Genomic DNA, 17,597 nt, shown 5'->3' on the forward strand with positions numbered 1-17,597 from the left:
AACAGTGCTGGCCATCAAAATAATACAACTTTATGATAAAGGACCAATCAGTGAGATGTGTAGAGAGTGAAATGATAAAGGTATCTTACTATATGATCAGACATTAAGGAAACATGCTATGTTGAAGAGCTGTCTTCTCTGACAACAATGCAGCAGCCAGTATGTCCTCCTTCTAACTTTAGATTCTGCTCCTGAATGCTCTGGATTTGTTTGGACCAGAGAAGGTAGGCGCTTTTAAGACACCCCCACACGGCCGTTTTGGACGCCCCTCGGTTTGTCAGATATGAGAGCAGTTATCAGGTCAACAGGTGTTGCAGCGATGGAAGCGGTCAAGAGAAGTGGTTCAGATAGAAGTGATTGTACCCGATTTAAAAAGCCTCTGCATGTTTCTAATAAGCTCCACGAGCAGAAACGTGCTCAAACTAGGATCAATATTGGAGATGCTTTTGAAAAATGGAGAGAGGTTAGAACACAGAAAGGTTTACAGACCCATGCAGAGCTGGATAAACACTGAAGCTTCAGAGTCCACCACATGGTGACCTGTGTGAGCATCCACTCTAGAGAGGAGGCTGCTGCATTGTTGTCAGAGAAGACAGCTCTTCAACATAGCATGTTTCCTTAATGTCTGATCATATAGTAAGGTACCTTTATCATCTCACTCACTACACATCTCACTGATTGGACCTTTAAACTTTTACTCTGTGAGCGTGATTTTTTTTCTGTCTGAAAGTTAAAAACCTCGAGCCGCTCAAAGCACGTTTCAAATGTCCTGCTTTTCCTCTCTGTATTGATTACTGGGCCCACAAACTCCCAGATCTCTCTGAGCAGGGCAGTAAAAAGCAGAGCCAGACACATAAAAAGACAGTTATTGAACGTCTACCCTCTTCTCACAGTCTAGGCCAAAGGTCAGCTGGCCAGACAGAAACGAGCCTGATTTGATGGAACTCAAAGCAGTTTAGAAACGTCCTCTCTTGTTCTCTCACTCGACCCTTAAAGAAAAGTGTCCTTTGCTAAAATCCCACACTCTCCTTTTCAGTCCCACTCTTTGTGTTTGTTTACAATCTTTAAATATTTATTCTATTTACGCTAAAGATATAAGAGATGGCAACACCAAACATTTATCTAATTCTGCTGTTTCCTTATTTATCAAAGCTCTTTATTTTGGGTTTTATATCATAGAGTGTAAATATTACAGGACACAGCCTGAGTGACGTCGCCCGTCTGTTCCTGCAGGGGGCGCTGGAGTCCCATCAATGGCGGTCTCCATGCTGGAAATGCTGTCTCAGTCTAACTTTCAGTCAACCTAACGACAGACTGAGAGCTGGAGCTGAGGCGGGTTTTAAACCTCCTGACAAACCGTTACACCACGCCCACCTGTCAATCAGGTCAGCTACACGCCTTATTGTGAATAACTCTTATCCTTCATCAAATCAAAACTGATGAGTCATCAAAACATTCACCCCCCGTACAGTGTGTGTCGATCGAGACATGAGATAATCACACCTATTTGTTTTTTGAACCAGGCTGTAAAAACAGACTTTTTAGAATGGGTGTGTATGTGACTTCCTGTGCTTCTGCAGCCAGCCTCTAGTGGACACTCCAGGAACTGCAGGATTTTACACTTCAGCATTGGCTTCATTTTTCAACACTGGAGGTTGCTGCTTGGTTTTAAATTCACACTGAAAATGTGTAACTTTGTAGTCAAATCCTAAAAATCTAAAAATGAACATTCAGTCATTTGGAGAAATATCAGTTGAAAGATAAAAAGTGCCTCATTTGTGACATAAAGGGCATACTCAAATGAATTATTGAAAACATTTCTCTTCTTCGTTGGTGTGCCAGAAGCAGTTTCTTCTCTCAATGTTTCAAATCTTATGTACGATGAAGTACGTTAAGAAGCATTTTCATGCAGATGTAAATGAACAAGAGTTCACAGCTTTTTAGAGATTGACCCAAATGTTCGGCTCCAATGTTCTGCAGCAGCTGTTGGTTTCCTCAGTGTGGTTTTGTTCGACGTGTCGTCCATGTTTTCATGTAGTGTAACATGCAGTTTGTGAACAGCCTCCTTCTCTGCCTCCTCTTGGGGGAGTTCTCCTAATGAGACACACCACAGGGTGGATGCAGGTGTTCTATATAAACCTGATACATTCAATCAGAGCATTTCCCTCTTCCTCATCCTCTTCCAGCTCCTTCATCCTCCCTCCTTCACGTGTCCTCTGACATGTAAACGTCCTCATTAACTCCCTCTCTCCTTAAACGCCCTAAAGATTCATATCCAGGCCGATGGTGACAAGCGTTCATGTTGTTCTTGAACCGTTTGGACAAAAAGCACAAACAGGGTCTCCTTTGAAAAGCTAACAATCTGTCGGTTCAGAATGTGTTGAAATTGTTACATTAAATCTTTAAAACATGCTAATTGATATGATGCGGGACTTTGTCACACATAGTCCTCTGTCTGCTTTAAATAACCCTCTTCCTGTTTTCATGTGTCCAGGATCTAATCATCAGCAAAGACACAAGCACTTGGTTGGGTGTAGAGACGATGGGCTGATTGATCTCTACATTGTGGTCTTCAAACATCACCTATAGTCTCCTTGCATCTCGTCCTTCTCCGTGGCCCTTTCTTTCCCTTCTCTATCTTCATAATCACACCTCCACCTTCACTTCACCTCCCATCCCTCTCTTTCTTCTTCTTCTGGTTTTCCTCTTCCCAATCTCCTCATCCTGTCTGAACCATTCCTCATCATCCATTCATCTCTTTCTCCCCCTTCTCCTCCTCTCTCCCTCTCTCTCCCCCTCTTCTCCTCTCTCTCCCCCTCTCTCTCTCCACCCTTCTCTCTTCTCTTCTCCCACCTCAGAGTTTCCCTCCGAGCGTTACCTCTCTCACAGGTCGCTCCTCCGTAGCTGGGCAGACAAAGACAGACAAAGGAGTTGATCTCATCGATGCAGGTTCCTCCATTCTGGCATGGATTCGACTGGCAGTCATCGACATCTGGAGGGAGAGAGAGACGGGGGGGAGAGAAGGAGAGGGGGGGAGTCAGATTAGATACAAAACACACATACACACTTTACACACATGAAGAGCACTTTAAAAATAGTTCATTTTTAAGCTACCTGCCACAGCGTGCAACTGAACAAACCCCTGAGAGATCAAACTGTTGGAGAGATCAGAGATGTTTCTGAGAAAGTTGTAATTAAAGCCGACTGATTGAACTTCATGAGTGAGCGGTTTCGGGATGCACCAAAGAGCATTATGCTAATTGTTATATGTTTGCCGGTGTGCTGTCAGACCTGAGATCCAGGAGGCGGGGAGAGTGATGAGTGGGATGAAAGGTAAAAAAGAGTGAGAGGAAAGACTTCAGGGAGACAGAGAGAGAGAGAGTCTGTTGGGCGAGTCTGCATCACCAACAACAACAACTAAATAATGCTCCTGCCAACTTTGAGGCTGCCACACAAACTGTATGCAAATCCACTTTAATATTCACAACTGACCAAAATAATGAAGCCTTTTGGGCAGAGCTTACAAACTCACAGAGGATACAAACATACAAACACACATTAGCAGAGGGGGGGGGGGGGGGATCCGGGCCATTATTCCATTTGTATTATTCACCAGCTGTGAAAGATGACAAACTAAAGGCCTCATGTCTCTGAGCTGCCCGACCACACAAAGCTTTGTGCTGAAGTCTTCCGATGACGAGGTAACACAGAAACCCTCATGAGGTCAAAGAAGCCAACCCAGACTTCCCTCTCACCAGAAAAGTTTTCCAGATCCTCCTCCTGGGGGATTCTGAGGCGTTCCAAGGCCAGACGGGATATATAATCCCTCCAGTGAACTCTGGGTCTACCTCCAGGAGGATCCTAATCAAGATGCTCGAACCACCTCCACTCCTCCTTTCAATGTGGAGAGAGAGAGAGAGAGAGAGAGAGTGTGTGCACGAGAGAGAGAGAGCGAGAGAGAGAGAGAGAGAGAGAGTGAGTGTGTGCACGAGAGAGAGAGAGAGAGAGAGAGAGAGAGTGAGTGTGTGCACAAGAGAGAGAGAGCGAGAGAGAGAGAGAGAGTGAGTGTGTGCAGGAGAGAGAGAGAGAGAGAGAGAGTGAGTGTGTGCACGAGAGAGAGAGAGCGAGAGAGAGAGAGAGAGAGAGAGTGAGTGTGTGCACGAGAGAGAGAGAGAGAGAGAGAGAGAGAGTGAGTGTGTGCACAAGAGAGAGAGAGCGAGAGAGAGAGAGAGAGTGAGTGTGTGCAGGAGAGAGAGAGAGAGAGAGAGAGAGTGAGTGTGTGCAGGAGAGAGAGAGAGAGAGAGAGAGAGAGAGTGAGTGTGTGCACGAGAGAGAGAGAGCGAAAGAGAGAGAGAGAGAGAGAGAGAGAGTGAGTGTGTGCACGAGAGAGAGCGAGAGAGAGAGAGAGAGACTCCATAAGTCCATAAGCGGGGTTGAACAGGTGGACAGGCTGCTAAGCTGAAGTTTCTGCACCCCCGAAAGTCTGCAGGTTGGTGTGGGGGATGGAGGGCAACCCAGTGTCCGAGGATCAGAGGTTCCTGGTCGGCGTGTGGGAGTGGAGAAGGTCAGAAAGGTACTGGGGGGGGGAGGACCGTGCTGAGATTTGTAGGTGAGGAGGAGCATTTTGTGATGCAGGACTTGACCGGCAGCCAGTGAAGACTGAATAATTTCAGCCGCTAGTATCCGCGACCTTTTTCTTAGGATCACTACCCAAAGGTCCTGACCACAGGAGAGGGTTGGAACGAAGATCGACCTTTCAGGCTCCCTCTTCACCAAGACAGTCCGGCAAAACGCCCACATTACTGCGGACACTGAGCCAATCCGCCTGTCAGTCTCAGGGTCCATCTGACCCTCGCTGAACGAGACCCTGTAATGCTTACACTCCTTCACTTGGGACAAAAACATAATGTACAAGTATAAGACCACCTGACTTATCTTTAAATGTTTCCTTTGAAGTATTTCTACTAAAAAAGAAAAAGTTCATGACATTACCCAAATAAATCGTAAAAACCCCCGTATCCCAGGAAGAACCTCTCTGGTGCCTCGTCTTCTTTTATGATTATCTATGATGGATTTTAGACACTGAATAAAAGTCTCCCTGGACACTTTGAAACGACAGATGAGCAGTTTTCAGAACAGCTGTCCAAAAGCAAAGAGAAGAGCTCCTGGAGATTAATCTGAGCGAGCATCTGGTTTCATTCAACACTGCAGCTCCGAGGTGAGGGATGAAGGAAGATTAGAAGCTCTGGGGTTAATAAAGTTCAGCTCTGAACATCCGCCTTTAGAGCGCCCGCTGTGGGAAGGTGAACATGGAGGTACCAGACGTGTGTTAGCACAAAGGAGTCAACGTTTCTCTCCCTGCAGGACAAAGACTACGTCAGGTTCTTTGACTTTATAGTCTGGCATTGTGTGATTTGTTCATCAGATTGGTACCTCATGGCATTTTTCAGAGAACATGAGTTATTCATTTCTGTCAGGACCTAAAGACAATTTCAACCAAAATCTGAAAAAGTGGATCTGGAGGAAATCAACAACCCTGACGTTAATGACACAAGTGATAGCCGGGCTACAACAAAAACACCTTTAATCCACCATCAGTTGTGTGTGAGTGCTGTGGGTTCAGGGGAACGATGAGACGGAGCTTCATAATGTCCTGATCCATCCGGTTTGGGCTCCTCGCCCAGATCGTGGTGTGACGCGTACCGTCAAAATAGGGCCCTTAACATTCATGATTGATTTCCTGAATGGTGTTTACCAGATGTGTGTGTGTGTGTGTGTGTGTGTGTGTGTGTGTGTGTTCCTGTGCGTGTGTGTGACGTGTGACCACTGTGTGTTCCTGTGTGTGTGTACTCTCCTCACCTCGACTCCAACAGAGCGATGAGAAACAGAGCGCGTTAAGCCTTCCCACTCAAACTCCACTCCATGTCCACTCTGCTCAACCGGCTTCATGTGAGTGTGTGTGTGTGTGTGTGTGTGTGTGTGTGTGTGTGTGTGTGTGTGTGTGTGTGTGTATGCGTGTCTATGTGTGTGTGTCTGTGTGTGTGTGTGTGTGTGTCTGTGTGTGTCTGTGTGTGTGTGTGTGTGTATGTGTCTATGTGTGTGTCTGTGTGTGTGTGTGTGTGTGTGTGTGTGTGTATGTGTCTATGTGTATGTGTGTGTGTGTGTGTGTGTGTCTGTGCTCTCTGGCTCTCTCCCCAGTACAACAAAGCGTCCCGGGCAGCAGCTGGGTCTCTGGGGAGCAGAGCTCCACTTATCTGCTGGCACAGAGACGGATGGAGGGACAAACAGGTGCAGCACAGTGTGTCACTGCTGGGTGAAGCAAACACACTGCAGGTCCACTATGAGCCGGTCTGAGAGCTCACATCTTTACTGTTATACAGTAAACAATACTATATAAATAATAGTAAACTTTGTCCACATCTCTGTGTGTGTGTGTGTGTGTGTGTGTGTGTGTGTGTGTGTGTCCAGTTTGAGGACAGAGGATGAGGACTTGGAAACGTAGTGATATGAGGAGGATGGTGAGAGAGCAGCCAGACAAAGCGGGGGTGGTGCTGCTTGACAGGATATCTGGAAACTCACTGCAAGAATGTGTCAAAACCAGAGTATGAATAATTGATAAGGAGATGGAGAGAGAGAGAGAGAGAGAGAGAGAGAGAGAGAGAGAGAGAAAGAGAGAGAGAGAGAGAGAGAGAGAGAGAAAGCGAGAAAGATAGAGAGAGAGAGAGAGAGAGAGAGAGGAAGAGAGAGAGAGAGAGAGAAAGAGAGAGAAAGAGAGAAAGAGAGAGAGAAAGCGAGAAAGAGAGAGAGAGAGAGAGAGAGGAAGAGAGAGAGAAAGAGAGAGAGAGAAAGAGAGAAAGAGAGAGAGAGAGAGAGAGGGGGGAAGAGAGAGAGAAAGAGAGAGAGGGCTCCCAAGCAGAGCCCTCAGACAGAAACCCAATCAGAATAAACCAAATTATTAAAAAACAAAAAGAAAACTATTTAACACATTGGACAGAATCAACCAAAAAACTAAGCAAATGAGAATGTTATCTGGCCCTAAACAGAGATTACACAGTGGCAGAATATCTGAGCACTGTGACTGATCCAAAGCTGAGGAAATCTTTGACCACGTACAGACTCAGTGAACACGGCCTCGCCATCGAGAGAGGACGCCACCGACAGACCTAGCTCCCCGAAGAGGACAGAGTCTGCACCCACTGCAAACAGCATGAGGTGGAGACAGAGCTCTGTACTCTGTATCAGGACATCAGAGACATCACAAACACACATAAAGGACACCAAACTGGTGTACCTGCTGGGTGAGGTACAACAGTGTGCAAACACTGCAGCACGTTATGTGAACTGCTGCGAGCAGAAGAGAACGTCCAACAGCTCCAAACCCCCATGAACAAAACATCCCTGCACTAATTCCATCTGTAAATAACTGAACCATACACACACCACAGAGCTGTACATACACCTTTAGTCTTTAAAAGATCATCTCTTTAAATCTTAATATCTTTATTTTATATTTCTGTAAGTCATCTGTAGTCATCTGTAAATATTTTAAAAAGCTAAATGAAATTATTATTATTGTTATTATTATTATTTATTTTATTTTCTTTCTTCTTACATCTAAAAAAAAAAAAAAAACATAAACCTGCTCCAGCTCAGTTAGTTAAATATTTAATCTTTGGTTTTCTTTAATTGTACGTAATTTTGTGTTCTATTTTGACTTAAACTTTAGCAATGTTAATGTATGTTTTCCATGCTAATAAAGCCCTTTGAATTGAATTGAATTGAATTGAATTGAATTGAGAGAGCCAACTTAAATCAGGTGGGAGAAGACCTGGCTCAGCCTTTTCCACATTTCTCTTTTGAGAATATTTGTCCGTTCAGTAGGTCAGATTACTTTCTGTCGCCCAGCCCAAGATCAACTTCATATCCAAACACCGTCCCCTTAATGACTGCAACACCTCTGGAGGGTCTTTAACTTCTTAACAACACTGAGAGTGATGCTTTCACTCCTCACCACAGCCACAGCGTTTGTGAACTCTGAGGCTACATGAAAAGAAAACAGCTCGTTCACCGTGTTATAAATGAGACATCAGCTTCAATCAAGTCATTTCATGGTCATGAAATCTTTATCCAGGAAGGCCAATGAGTCCAGCAGAGACAGAGATAGAGAGAGGGGGGGAGAGAGAGTAGAGAGAGATAGAGGGGGGGGGGGGGGGGTAGAGAGTAATAAAGACTCAGAAAGAAGAATCAATATTTCAGCCAATGACTCCATTAAAACAAGGCAGATTATTTGAGTGTTTGAGTAACTGGGCCATTAAAAAGATCTGCATGGAACCAGAAGAGGAGACATCCCTCTGTCACCTTCAGCGGCGTGCAGCGTGCTGTGTCGGTACCATCATGTGATAAAAAGTCCTGTGCTGATGGAGCAGAATCCTCACTAGTACGTGGCTGATTGTCCTGAAGATTGAAGAAGTGTTCACTGTAAAGATCCGGTCAGACAGGACGCTGCGCTCGCTGCAGGTTAGGCCGCAGAGCAGGAGGGGAGCGCACACGAGCAAAAAGCAACGACACATTTCTAGGTGACCCAAACGATAGTCAGGAAATCATCGACTGCACAGTTTATTCAGGGTTCCCATTCTTTTCCAGAGATCATTTTCCAGGACTTTTCCAGGACATTTTCAGTGATGATCGAGCTGGTATGACAGTCCGTAATTGTGCAACACCAATATTATGTGTAGTCTTTAACAAGGTTAATCACACCCACTGTGAGGTATCGCTTCAAAGGTTAAACATTTAATATCATGTTGTGGTCCATTTCTTACCCTTAACGCAGTATTGCATTTGAAGAGACAATGCTAGCAAAGTAAAAGGACCATTAGCCAGTTTACGGCCCGTGTTTGACTCATACATCATTCCATGTGCATATGAACACATTCTTTCACACATGACGCGGTTATCTTTTCCAATCTGCAGTTTATAAATATTGCCAATTGGTATTTATCAGACGTATGAAATAGTTGTATTTCACTCTCACTTTTGGCAGGCACGTAATAGCAGAACACAGCCCTGGAAGTGAGACAGCAGCTAGGTTAGCAAGAAAGACCGACTAGAGAGGAAGATTCAGTGGAAATTAGCACGTCATCAATAACATTAACTAACTACTGATGATGTGCTGACCTCAAACTGAGGAGAAAACACAAGTCTACCTGATAGTTGTTACCACAATTTACTCTCATGGTGTTTTTTTCTCTTTTTGTGAAGGATCTTTTCACTCCATCCTCTAAATTATAAATAAATATCCACTTTTCACTAGGGGGAGGCGGAGCCATTACATTATCTATAGACTTCCATTCAATCTGTGTTGAGTATTATGTGTTGGGGTTGTATCAAGTCAACTTTGGTTATATTCTTTAATAATTATACTTAATTATTAATAATATAAATAAGATATCATTAAACTATGTTTAATCTCGTTTTGGGGCACCAACCTGTACTCAGGGAAATATAACCAAAATATCACTCAAATCAGTCTCAAATTAGTTATTTAATTACTAATATTATTAATAATTAATAACTATATTTAATAAATTGAAGGCGTGAATCCGTACACAAAGCCTTCGCACCCAGCTTATATCACAATGCAAATACACCAGTAATCACAAACAACTGCTCTCTTAAATTATAACAGAATTTATTGAAACAAAGCAACATCAATCCAAAATCAATGAACTTAATCAAACAAATAACTATCATAAACTAATCTAAGCAAACAAACATTATCAAGCAAACCTTGTGAATGAGGTGTAAATGTGTGTGTGTGTGTGTGTGTGTAGAGGAGAGAGAGAGAGAGAGAGAGAGAGAGAAAACAAGATGGAGAGACAATGCACCATGTGGCTTCGTCACATGGTGAGAAAATGGTGGACAACAAAAGAAGCCGTGTGGCTGCCTTTTGAAATAGTTTGAGCTCTCTGAGCTGAGTTCAGTAACTGTTACTTAAACACCAGAAAGCCAGTGACTGAAGGTAAAGTAGCATAGCATTACATACATAGGTGAACACAGCAGTTCATCACAATAAAACAAATGCAGCAGCTTACAACAGATAATAAACAGAATGTGACGTGTCGTCAACAATGATGCATAATTATCAGTGGTTATAAAAGAAACATAACTATTTCTGAAACTATTTCTGCCCAGACCAAAGCTCTTACTTGGGGTAACTCCTGGTGATCGTTGCAAAGTTGGTTAGATCGTCACTCTGTTGAATGTTGAATCATCAGATTCAGGCAGGGTTCCTTCGTGGCAGATGTAGGAGGAGGGTAGCGGGATTCAGATCTTTGACCAGAGCGCTGCTCTATGGGTCTTCTGGTTGCAGGAGCCGAGTTCTTTATGTGTCCTTGTGGATTCAAGGATCAGTGGGCTTCCTTCAGCGCTCCTGTCCAGTTGCGTTCAATGACGTCTTACGAAAAACCAAAGGAAAGAAACTCTTCTTTTTGCTCGAACCTGATAGCATCTGATTGCGCCCAAAACTCCTAAAAATATGCCGTGGAAGTAGTCAGCTGAATCCTCTGATGCTTGAATTCAGCATGTGAAGAGCTACCTATACTGAGCAACCTCAGCTCTGGAGTTTAACCTATGTAAGTCAAGAGGAGGAAAGGCTTTGTCTCGAATGCTGGAGTCCATCTTGTTGGAGAGGGTATCCTCTGGTGTCGGCAGACCACACTTGAAGAGCAGGAAGCAATGCCTGGTGATTGCTTTTAAAGACTGGAGCTGCCTATGGGTTTACCTCAGGCCTCCTCCAATGAGGATAGAGAATTCAGAAGCCCCCAACCCCCCCACTTTTCACACCTATTTGTTAGTTTCTGTTGGGGGGTTGCTGGGCTAAGACCCCTTTGTTTAGTTGCCTTCAAAATAACTTTAGTCAGGCTCGAGACTGTGATATAGGCCTGAGTCCTTTGTCCCAACCACATGGCTGAGGCCCAACATATGTAACAAATAGATACTTTTATTAACGCGTGGCAGTGAAAATGTCCAACTTTGTAGGAGAGTGTTGGAATAATTTTCCAGGACATTTGACTTTTTCTCTTATTTTCCAGGTGTTTTCCAGTACTGGAAAATTAGTCAACTGTTTTCCAGGTTTTCCAGGACCAGTGGGAACACTGTTTATTTGTCAGCGTCCACTCTGACCTTTCTCCTGCTGAGGAGGAGGGGACGAGCAGAGAAGAAGAAGAAGAGGACGTGGCTTCATGAGATCCTCGGGGTCCCGACAGGATGTGGAGAGTTTAGGCTCTCCAAGGAGCTGCAGCTCTATAACGAGCGCTTCACGAACACGCCGTTTGTTGTGATCTGATGTTCACTCCTATTGGACGCACCGAGATGACGTCACAGAGCGCTGTGCCCAAGTTGAACTTTTTTTAACTTCTGCGCAGCACGCAAGCTAGGCGGGCGCAGAAACGCTTTGTGCGACATATAAGAGTTTAAGAGAATCTGAGAGGATGTGGAGGAGGTCGTTGGAGCGCTTACAGGAACTCTCGTGTGGTAGGGGTCAAAGTGGAAAGGAAGTGTGGAGGCCTGAAGGCGTTTTGTACTCGTCCTTTTCTTTCCTGGAGGATTACCGACACACTCATTGGTTGAGATCTGTGGATGAACTAGAAGCTGCTTCAGACACTTATGAGGACAGGAAACAGTTAATTAGATCAGATCTGTTAAACGACTTTCCATCTGTAGAACGACAATCACAGAGACTGTTTGTACTCGTCGACATAAAGACGACTTAATCAGACAGCTCGGCTAATCGCTGAGTGATCACATTAAATCGTACCATCTAATCTACCCTACTGTGATTGGCTGAATAGGAGGGAGACGTCTGATTGGCTACAGACAATTCCCACGGCAGGGGGAGTCCGAGACACAGGCAGTACGAGAACCAAGACCAGAGCATTTAGACATTTAGGGGTCGAGACGATTATCTCTGAAAGTTCATCACAAGATTTAACAAAATAAAACTACTCTAATAATGTTCACAATCACGATCAGTAATTCTCCACACTGTGTGTGTTTTTTTAATAAAAACTGTCCTCTGTCTTTCCACAAGTGAAAGTGTTTATAGTATATGCCTAGTATTATTTTATCTCTATTGTAATTTCTTGCTTTATTTAATTAATGTAAATATTTTTGTTTTTTAACTTTTTGCTATTTTTACTAATTATACTACTGTTTTTGAGCTGCAATAACAAAGAAATTTTCCCCAATGGGAGATCAATAAAGTTTATCTTTATCTTTATCTTATCTTGACAAATGACTTGAAGTTATTTGTAGTTTTATAAAGAGGCGTTTTCTTTCTAATCACAGTAAAAACAGTGAGTCCTCGCAGTATGAGACCGAGACGAGACCGGGATCTCGAGTACTACAACACTACTCTGGATCCTGGACGCCATAGAGAGAGAGAATAAAGAAAGAAAGTCATCCATTTTGAATGTTAAGATTACAGAATGGTACGCAGCGAGGTCGTCTTTTGTCATCAACATAATGACTGCTTGAAAAGAACTCTGAGGACGTCAGCCCTGCATCCAACCTTCAGACTCTATTCTTCAGACATTTAACATTTGAGGAGCCAGAGTTCTGTTTTCTGCAAATGTGTCGGACATAATTGTGTGGGGGAAATAAGAGAATAACCTCGTCAGACTGGAGCTTCATTAAGAGGATGAAAAGGACGGCAGCAATGAAGACCGTTAAAAAGACAAAAAACAAAAAAAGGTTGGAGAGAGAGAGAAACTCAACTTCCTGCCGCAGAGGAAGGAGAGAAGAAGGGCACACGTTTACAGTGTTTCTGTGAATACTGTGTGTCACAATGTGATGACAGAATGAAATCACGCTCGAGGAAAAGACACGTTTGTCTTCAGAGAGCAGAGTAAAAAAAAACACCTTTTTCTCTCTGTCCACTGAATGTCAGATGAGCAGATCAAACTGCAGTCTGATCAATTACGCCGACAACCTTTGAACTGCTAAATGTCACCAGAGACTTCCCGCCCGACAGAGAGGTACGGAGGGCATGGAGGGACAATATTAATGCCACACGGGAGGAATTTAAACACATGCAAGCGTACTCCTGATTAGTGAGACGCACGTGCTGACAGACGCTGTAGAGGACATACACCGGGTGTTAAGTGTTCTTCTCCTTCTTACTCCTAACTGCCTCCCAATCACAGTGGACTTCAAGCCAGTATAAAAGGATGTGACGTCTTTGAAATGGAAATGTTTGTCACACAAAGGTTCTGGCTGAAAGGCTCTTTGTGCGTGTCATCTTTTATTGTGAAAGACCCTGGATGATGGACTTCCTTTAGCTTGCTGAGGGACACTGACACTTCCTGCCCTTCTACAAAAGAGGGATACCTTTCTATTGATCCTCCACTCGTCCAGAAACAGAGGCAGACCCCCTCAGTGTGTGTCGGGTTGTGTTAGTAATGCTCGAGTGTGTAGCAGCAGCATCCCTGAGTATCAGTATGAACATCATGTTTGTATATGAACGGAGAGTGGTTATCTCTGCTGGTTCCTGGTTTGAATCCCCGTCTGTCGGGAGTCTCTCTGTGAGGAGGTTCCTGGTTTGAATCCCCGTCTGACGGGAGGCTCTCTGTGAGGAGGTTCCTGGTCTGAATCCCCGTCTGACGGGAGCCTCTCTGTGTGGAGGTTCCTGGTCTGAATCCCCGTCTGACGGGAGCCTCTCTGTGTGGAGGTTCCTGGTTTGAATCCCCATCCTTCAGGAGTCTCTCTGTGAGGAGGTTCCTGGTCTGAATCCCCGTCTGACGGGAGTCTCTCTGTGTGGAGGTTCCTGGTCTGAATCCCCATCTGACAGGAGTCTCTATGTGAGGAGGTTCCTGGTCTGAATCCCTGTGATTGGCTGGTGAACAGTCCAGGGTGTAACCCCGCCTCTCGCCCAATGACAGCTGGGATCGGCCCCAGCCTGCCGCGACCTCAGCTAAACTTAATGTCTGTTGTTACTCTTGTGTGTGTGTTGACTCAGCACATTGTGTGTATTTGCAGAATGGATATTAACAAGTGTGAATTTAAGCCGAGTACACACCTAGGCGGGTTCTTTTAAAATCTCCGTGTTAAAGAAATAATCCCGTCCACGCACGCTCAGTTCACAAAAACATCTTCGTCCACATGACCTTCTCCACATTCCTCTACAATGACCATTTCATTTTCAAAGAAGTTTGTTTTCTTCCTCCAGTTGTTTTGGACTTTTTGTTGGTTTTCTGTCAGAGAAAGTTCTCTTTCTGTGTTCAGACTTTGTGACACACCTGCTTCCACTTCTCTGTGTGTGTATGTTACACTAAAACCTGCAGCGCGGCGTGAGGCTCGGACCCCGGGTAGAAATGAAACTAAAGAAGGTTAGCATGCTGTCTTCATCTTTTTGATGATCGTTGACCTCTTTCAGAAAACAAACATCATCTCCTCTGCTCTGTCTGAGCGTCCAGGTGAGGCTGCTGGAGAGGGAGGAAGTGGAAGCAGTGAAGCCGAGCTGTCAGTGTTGTCACAGAGAGAAAGCGGAGACAGTATGTTGGACGGCGCTCACTCTCCCACCAATGGCTCTCTTTGTTATCTGTTGTGGGAGGAGAGTTCACCTCAGCACGGTGATGAGCGTGGAGGTCAGAGCACAGGTACTGTGCTGTGTTCTACAACATGAACCTCTGTGTGTGTGCTCCTATGATGACCTGCTGAGGGTTGAAGGTTGAAAACATCTCTGCTCCTCCTCCTTCTCCTGTTTGTCTTTATTGAAGGAGACGTCAGTGAACTTAAAAAGCCACTTTGACTCGGTCTCAATATAAAGTCTTTCAAAGGGATACTTCACCTGTTGAAACATGAATCTGTATTGACATTGGGTCATATATGTAGAAATGTGAAATACATTTTGAAGTTGGTGCCTTCTTGGCCGAGAAAAGGCAGAAAGTGTCTTTTTGGCTCATGAGAGTTCCAGAGTTCTTCCAGAAGGAATTGGTAACACAAAACACATGATGATCACTAACATGTAGAGCTGAAAAGACAAATATTTGTGTCACACAATCTCCCGATCTCCTCAGCTCATAATAAGTGTTTTAGGATCTTTAAGCTGATGGTTTTTGGTTTCCAGGCGTATCAGCAGAATCTCTCAGACCCCGACTGTACTCCCTTTCCCGACACAAACAGCAGATGAAGTGATTGACCAGCAGGGATGGTGGAGCATTGAGCTGCTGGAAAGCACACGGACTGGGGGCTTTACATCCTGTCCCTTCAGCAGGTTTAACTCATACAGGGCTTTCCTGTTTGTACGAGGATTTCTGCCTTCTCAGGAGATTAATTTCTTCTGCTATCTCAGGAAAAAAAGATGTTGGAGCAGCCCAGCAGGGAAGGTTTAAGGGCTTACTTTAACAGGTACTTACTTTAAGCTTTTCACATTATAAACCTTCAACATTTTCTGCACTTAAAGATTCTCTGGCTCCTAACTTGCTTCTTACCTTACAAGCTGAAGTTAAATCAGCCAATCTCTGTTTCTGTTTCCCTGTAGCTTTAACCTGATTGGTTCTACTGTCTGTCTTTATGCTGAGCTCTCTTTGAAAGAAGATAAATCCAAAACAAGCCTTATTTGAGTTCTCTCCCCTTTGAGAGGGGCGAGTTCATGGAGTGACAAACATGAGGAGATCGAAGGCTGCAGCTGCTGCAGCTTCAGGAAGGCGGGCCATCCAGTACGGTAAAGACTTGTGTAAATCAGTGTACTTCTAGTGATGAAAGATAAAACAGAAGACTCAAATACTTCGTCTTTTTCGATTCACTGATTTTTTGACATTTTCACAATCCAAAACAAAAAACACCAACCAAAATTGACATTTTTAGACACTTCAAATCCATTAGAATAGAATTTAGAATAGAATTTATACTTTATTGATCCCGCGAGGGGAAATTCGTTTTTTTTTTTTTTTATCACCCCTTTACCTCAGTACACTGAAACCCCAACCACAGACCAATCACAGCGCAGCATGGTTCACCGAGTCCCCAACCAGAGACCAATCACAGCGCAGCGTGGTACACTGAGACCCAAACCAGAGACCAATCACAGCGCAGCAGGGACCGAACCAGAGACCAATCACAGCGCAGTGTGGTACACTGAGACCAAAACCAGAGACCAATCACAGCGCAGCAGAGACCGAAACCAGAGACCAATCACAGCGCAGCATGGTTCACCGAGTCCCAAACCAGAGACCAATCACAGTGAAGCATGGTTCACCGAGTCCCAAACCAGAGACCAATCACAGCGAAGCATGGTACACTGAGTCTTAAACCAGAGACCAATCACAGCGCAGCATGGTACGCTGTGTCCCCAACCAGAGACCAATCACAGCGCAGCATGGTACGCATTTATCACTTGAAGGGTTTGATGAGTTGTCTCTGAGATATGTTTCTGATCTTGTGGATATTTATTCACCCTCCCACAGTCAAACTTTGACGTTTACTTTATTTCCTGTTTTCTTGATCTTCCTTTCATTAGTGTCTCTCTCTTCTCTTCCTCATTTCTCTCTTGATCTTTCTTGTGTGGACGTTGCACTTAGAAATAAAAATAGCTGTTTTTAAAGTAGCTCCCCTGATGGGAGAGTGACAGGCTATTCTTAGTCTCCAGTCTCTATTTCTGTCGTGATATAAAAATATTAAGAGAACTTTTAGATAACAAATCTGAGATATCTTCCTGCAGTCAGAATAACATCATCACTGATGTTGAAATGATTTAAGGATCTGATTGTTCGATCTATAAATGTTTATCTGTAAAGAGATGGACCGTAAACCAAACAAAGAGCATCTAATAAATGTTGAAGGCCAGCCCTGCTCAGAACAGGCTGTTTCTGTGTCTGTACCTTTAAATATGTAAATGAGCTGTGTCTGACCACGCCCCCTCTCTGGGTGTCTCGGTCTTTCTCGCTCCATGTCCTATTGTTTACAGTGAGAAGGCAGACTCAGAGGGCAGAACAAACACCTAGCTGTGGGAGTGTCACCCACCTGGGGGAGGGGCTACTGCCCTTTGTGATGTCATGAAGGGAAAATCTCCAAACGGCCTGTTTGAGCACACATTTTCTGAAAAGTGGAGGAGGAAAAAGACGGTGAGGATGAACTTTTCTCATCATTGGGGGGGTTGTAGACGGACTAGAGACACATATTAGAGTTAGAGAAACATGGGGAATTGGATTCTGTATGATATGTGACCTTTAAGAAAGAATTGTTTCCAATTTCTATCTATTTGCATTTTAGAGACAGTGTTGCTGAAGCCTGGACACGGAGTTAATCTTCTCAATCATCTCCGTCTTTCATGCATTCTTGTCGGCGGCCGGTGATGCTTCTGAGAGTGTCTATCTTACTAACGACACATGAGAAAGGCAAAGAGGTTTGACAGGCAGGACATAATGATTGGAGGAGTTTGATGTGAACATCACACAGTGAGCATGTCATAACAAACATGGAGGATCACAGAGACACAGATCATCAGTCAGAGAGAGACAGAGACGAGGTACTCTACATGTAGCTGCTGAAGCAGTCGACTGTGAAATGCTTCATTCATAATGTGGAGCTGTCAAAGTGAC

At 44.3% G+C, this 17,597-nt stretch overlaps 1 protein-coding gene across 1 annotated transcript in view; it reads right to left on the reverse strand.

The window, feature by feature from the left end:
• The window catches only part of LOC132971999 (neurocan core protein-like), a 113,554-nt gene that overhangs the window by 26,240 nt on the left and 69,717 nt on the right, over positions 1–17,597 (reverse strand). Inside the window, exon 11 of the mRNA XM_061034832.1 lies at positions 2,879–2,992. Within this exon, the coding sequence (XP_060890815.1) occupies positions 2,879–2,992 (114 nt within the window). The remainder of the gene's footprint in view (positions 1–2,878; positions 2,993–17,597) is intronic.

This window comes from Labrus mixtus, chromosome 3, assembly GCF_963584025.1.
Source record: "Labrus mixtus chromosome 3, fLabMix1.1, whole genome shotgun sequence".
In the NCBI taxonomy this organism is placed as follows: domain Eukaryota; kingdom Metazoa; phylum Chordata; class Actinopteri; order Labriformes; family Labridae; genus Labrus; species Labrus mixtus.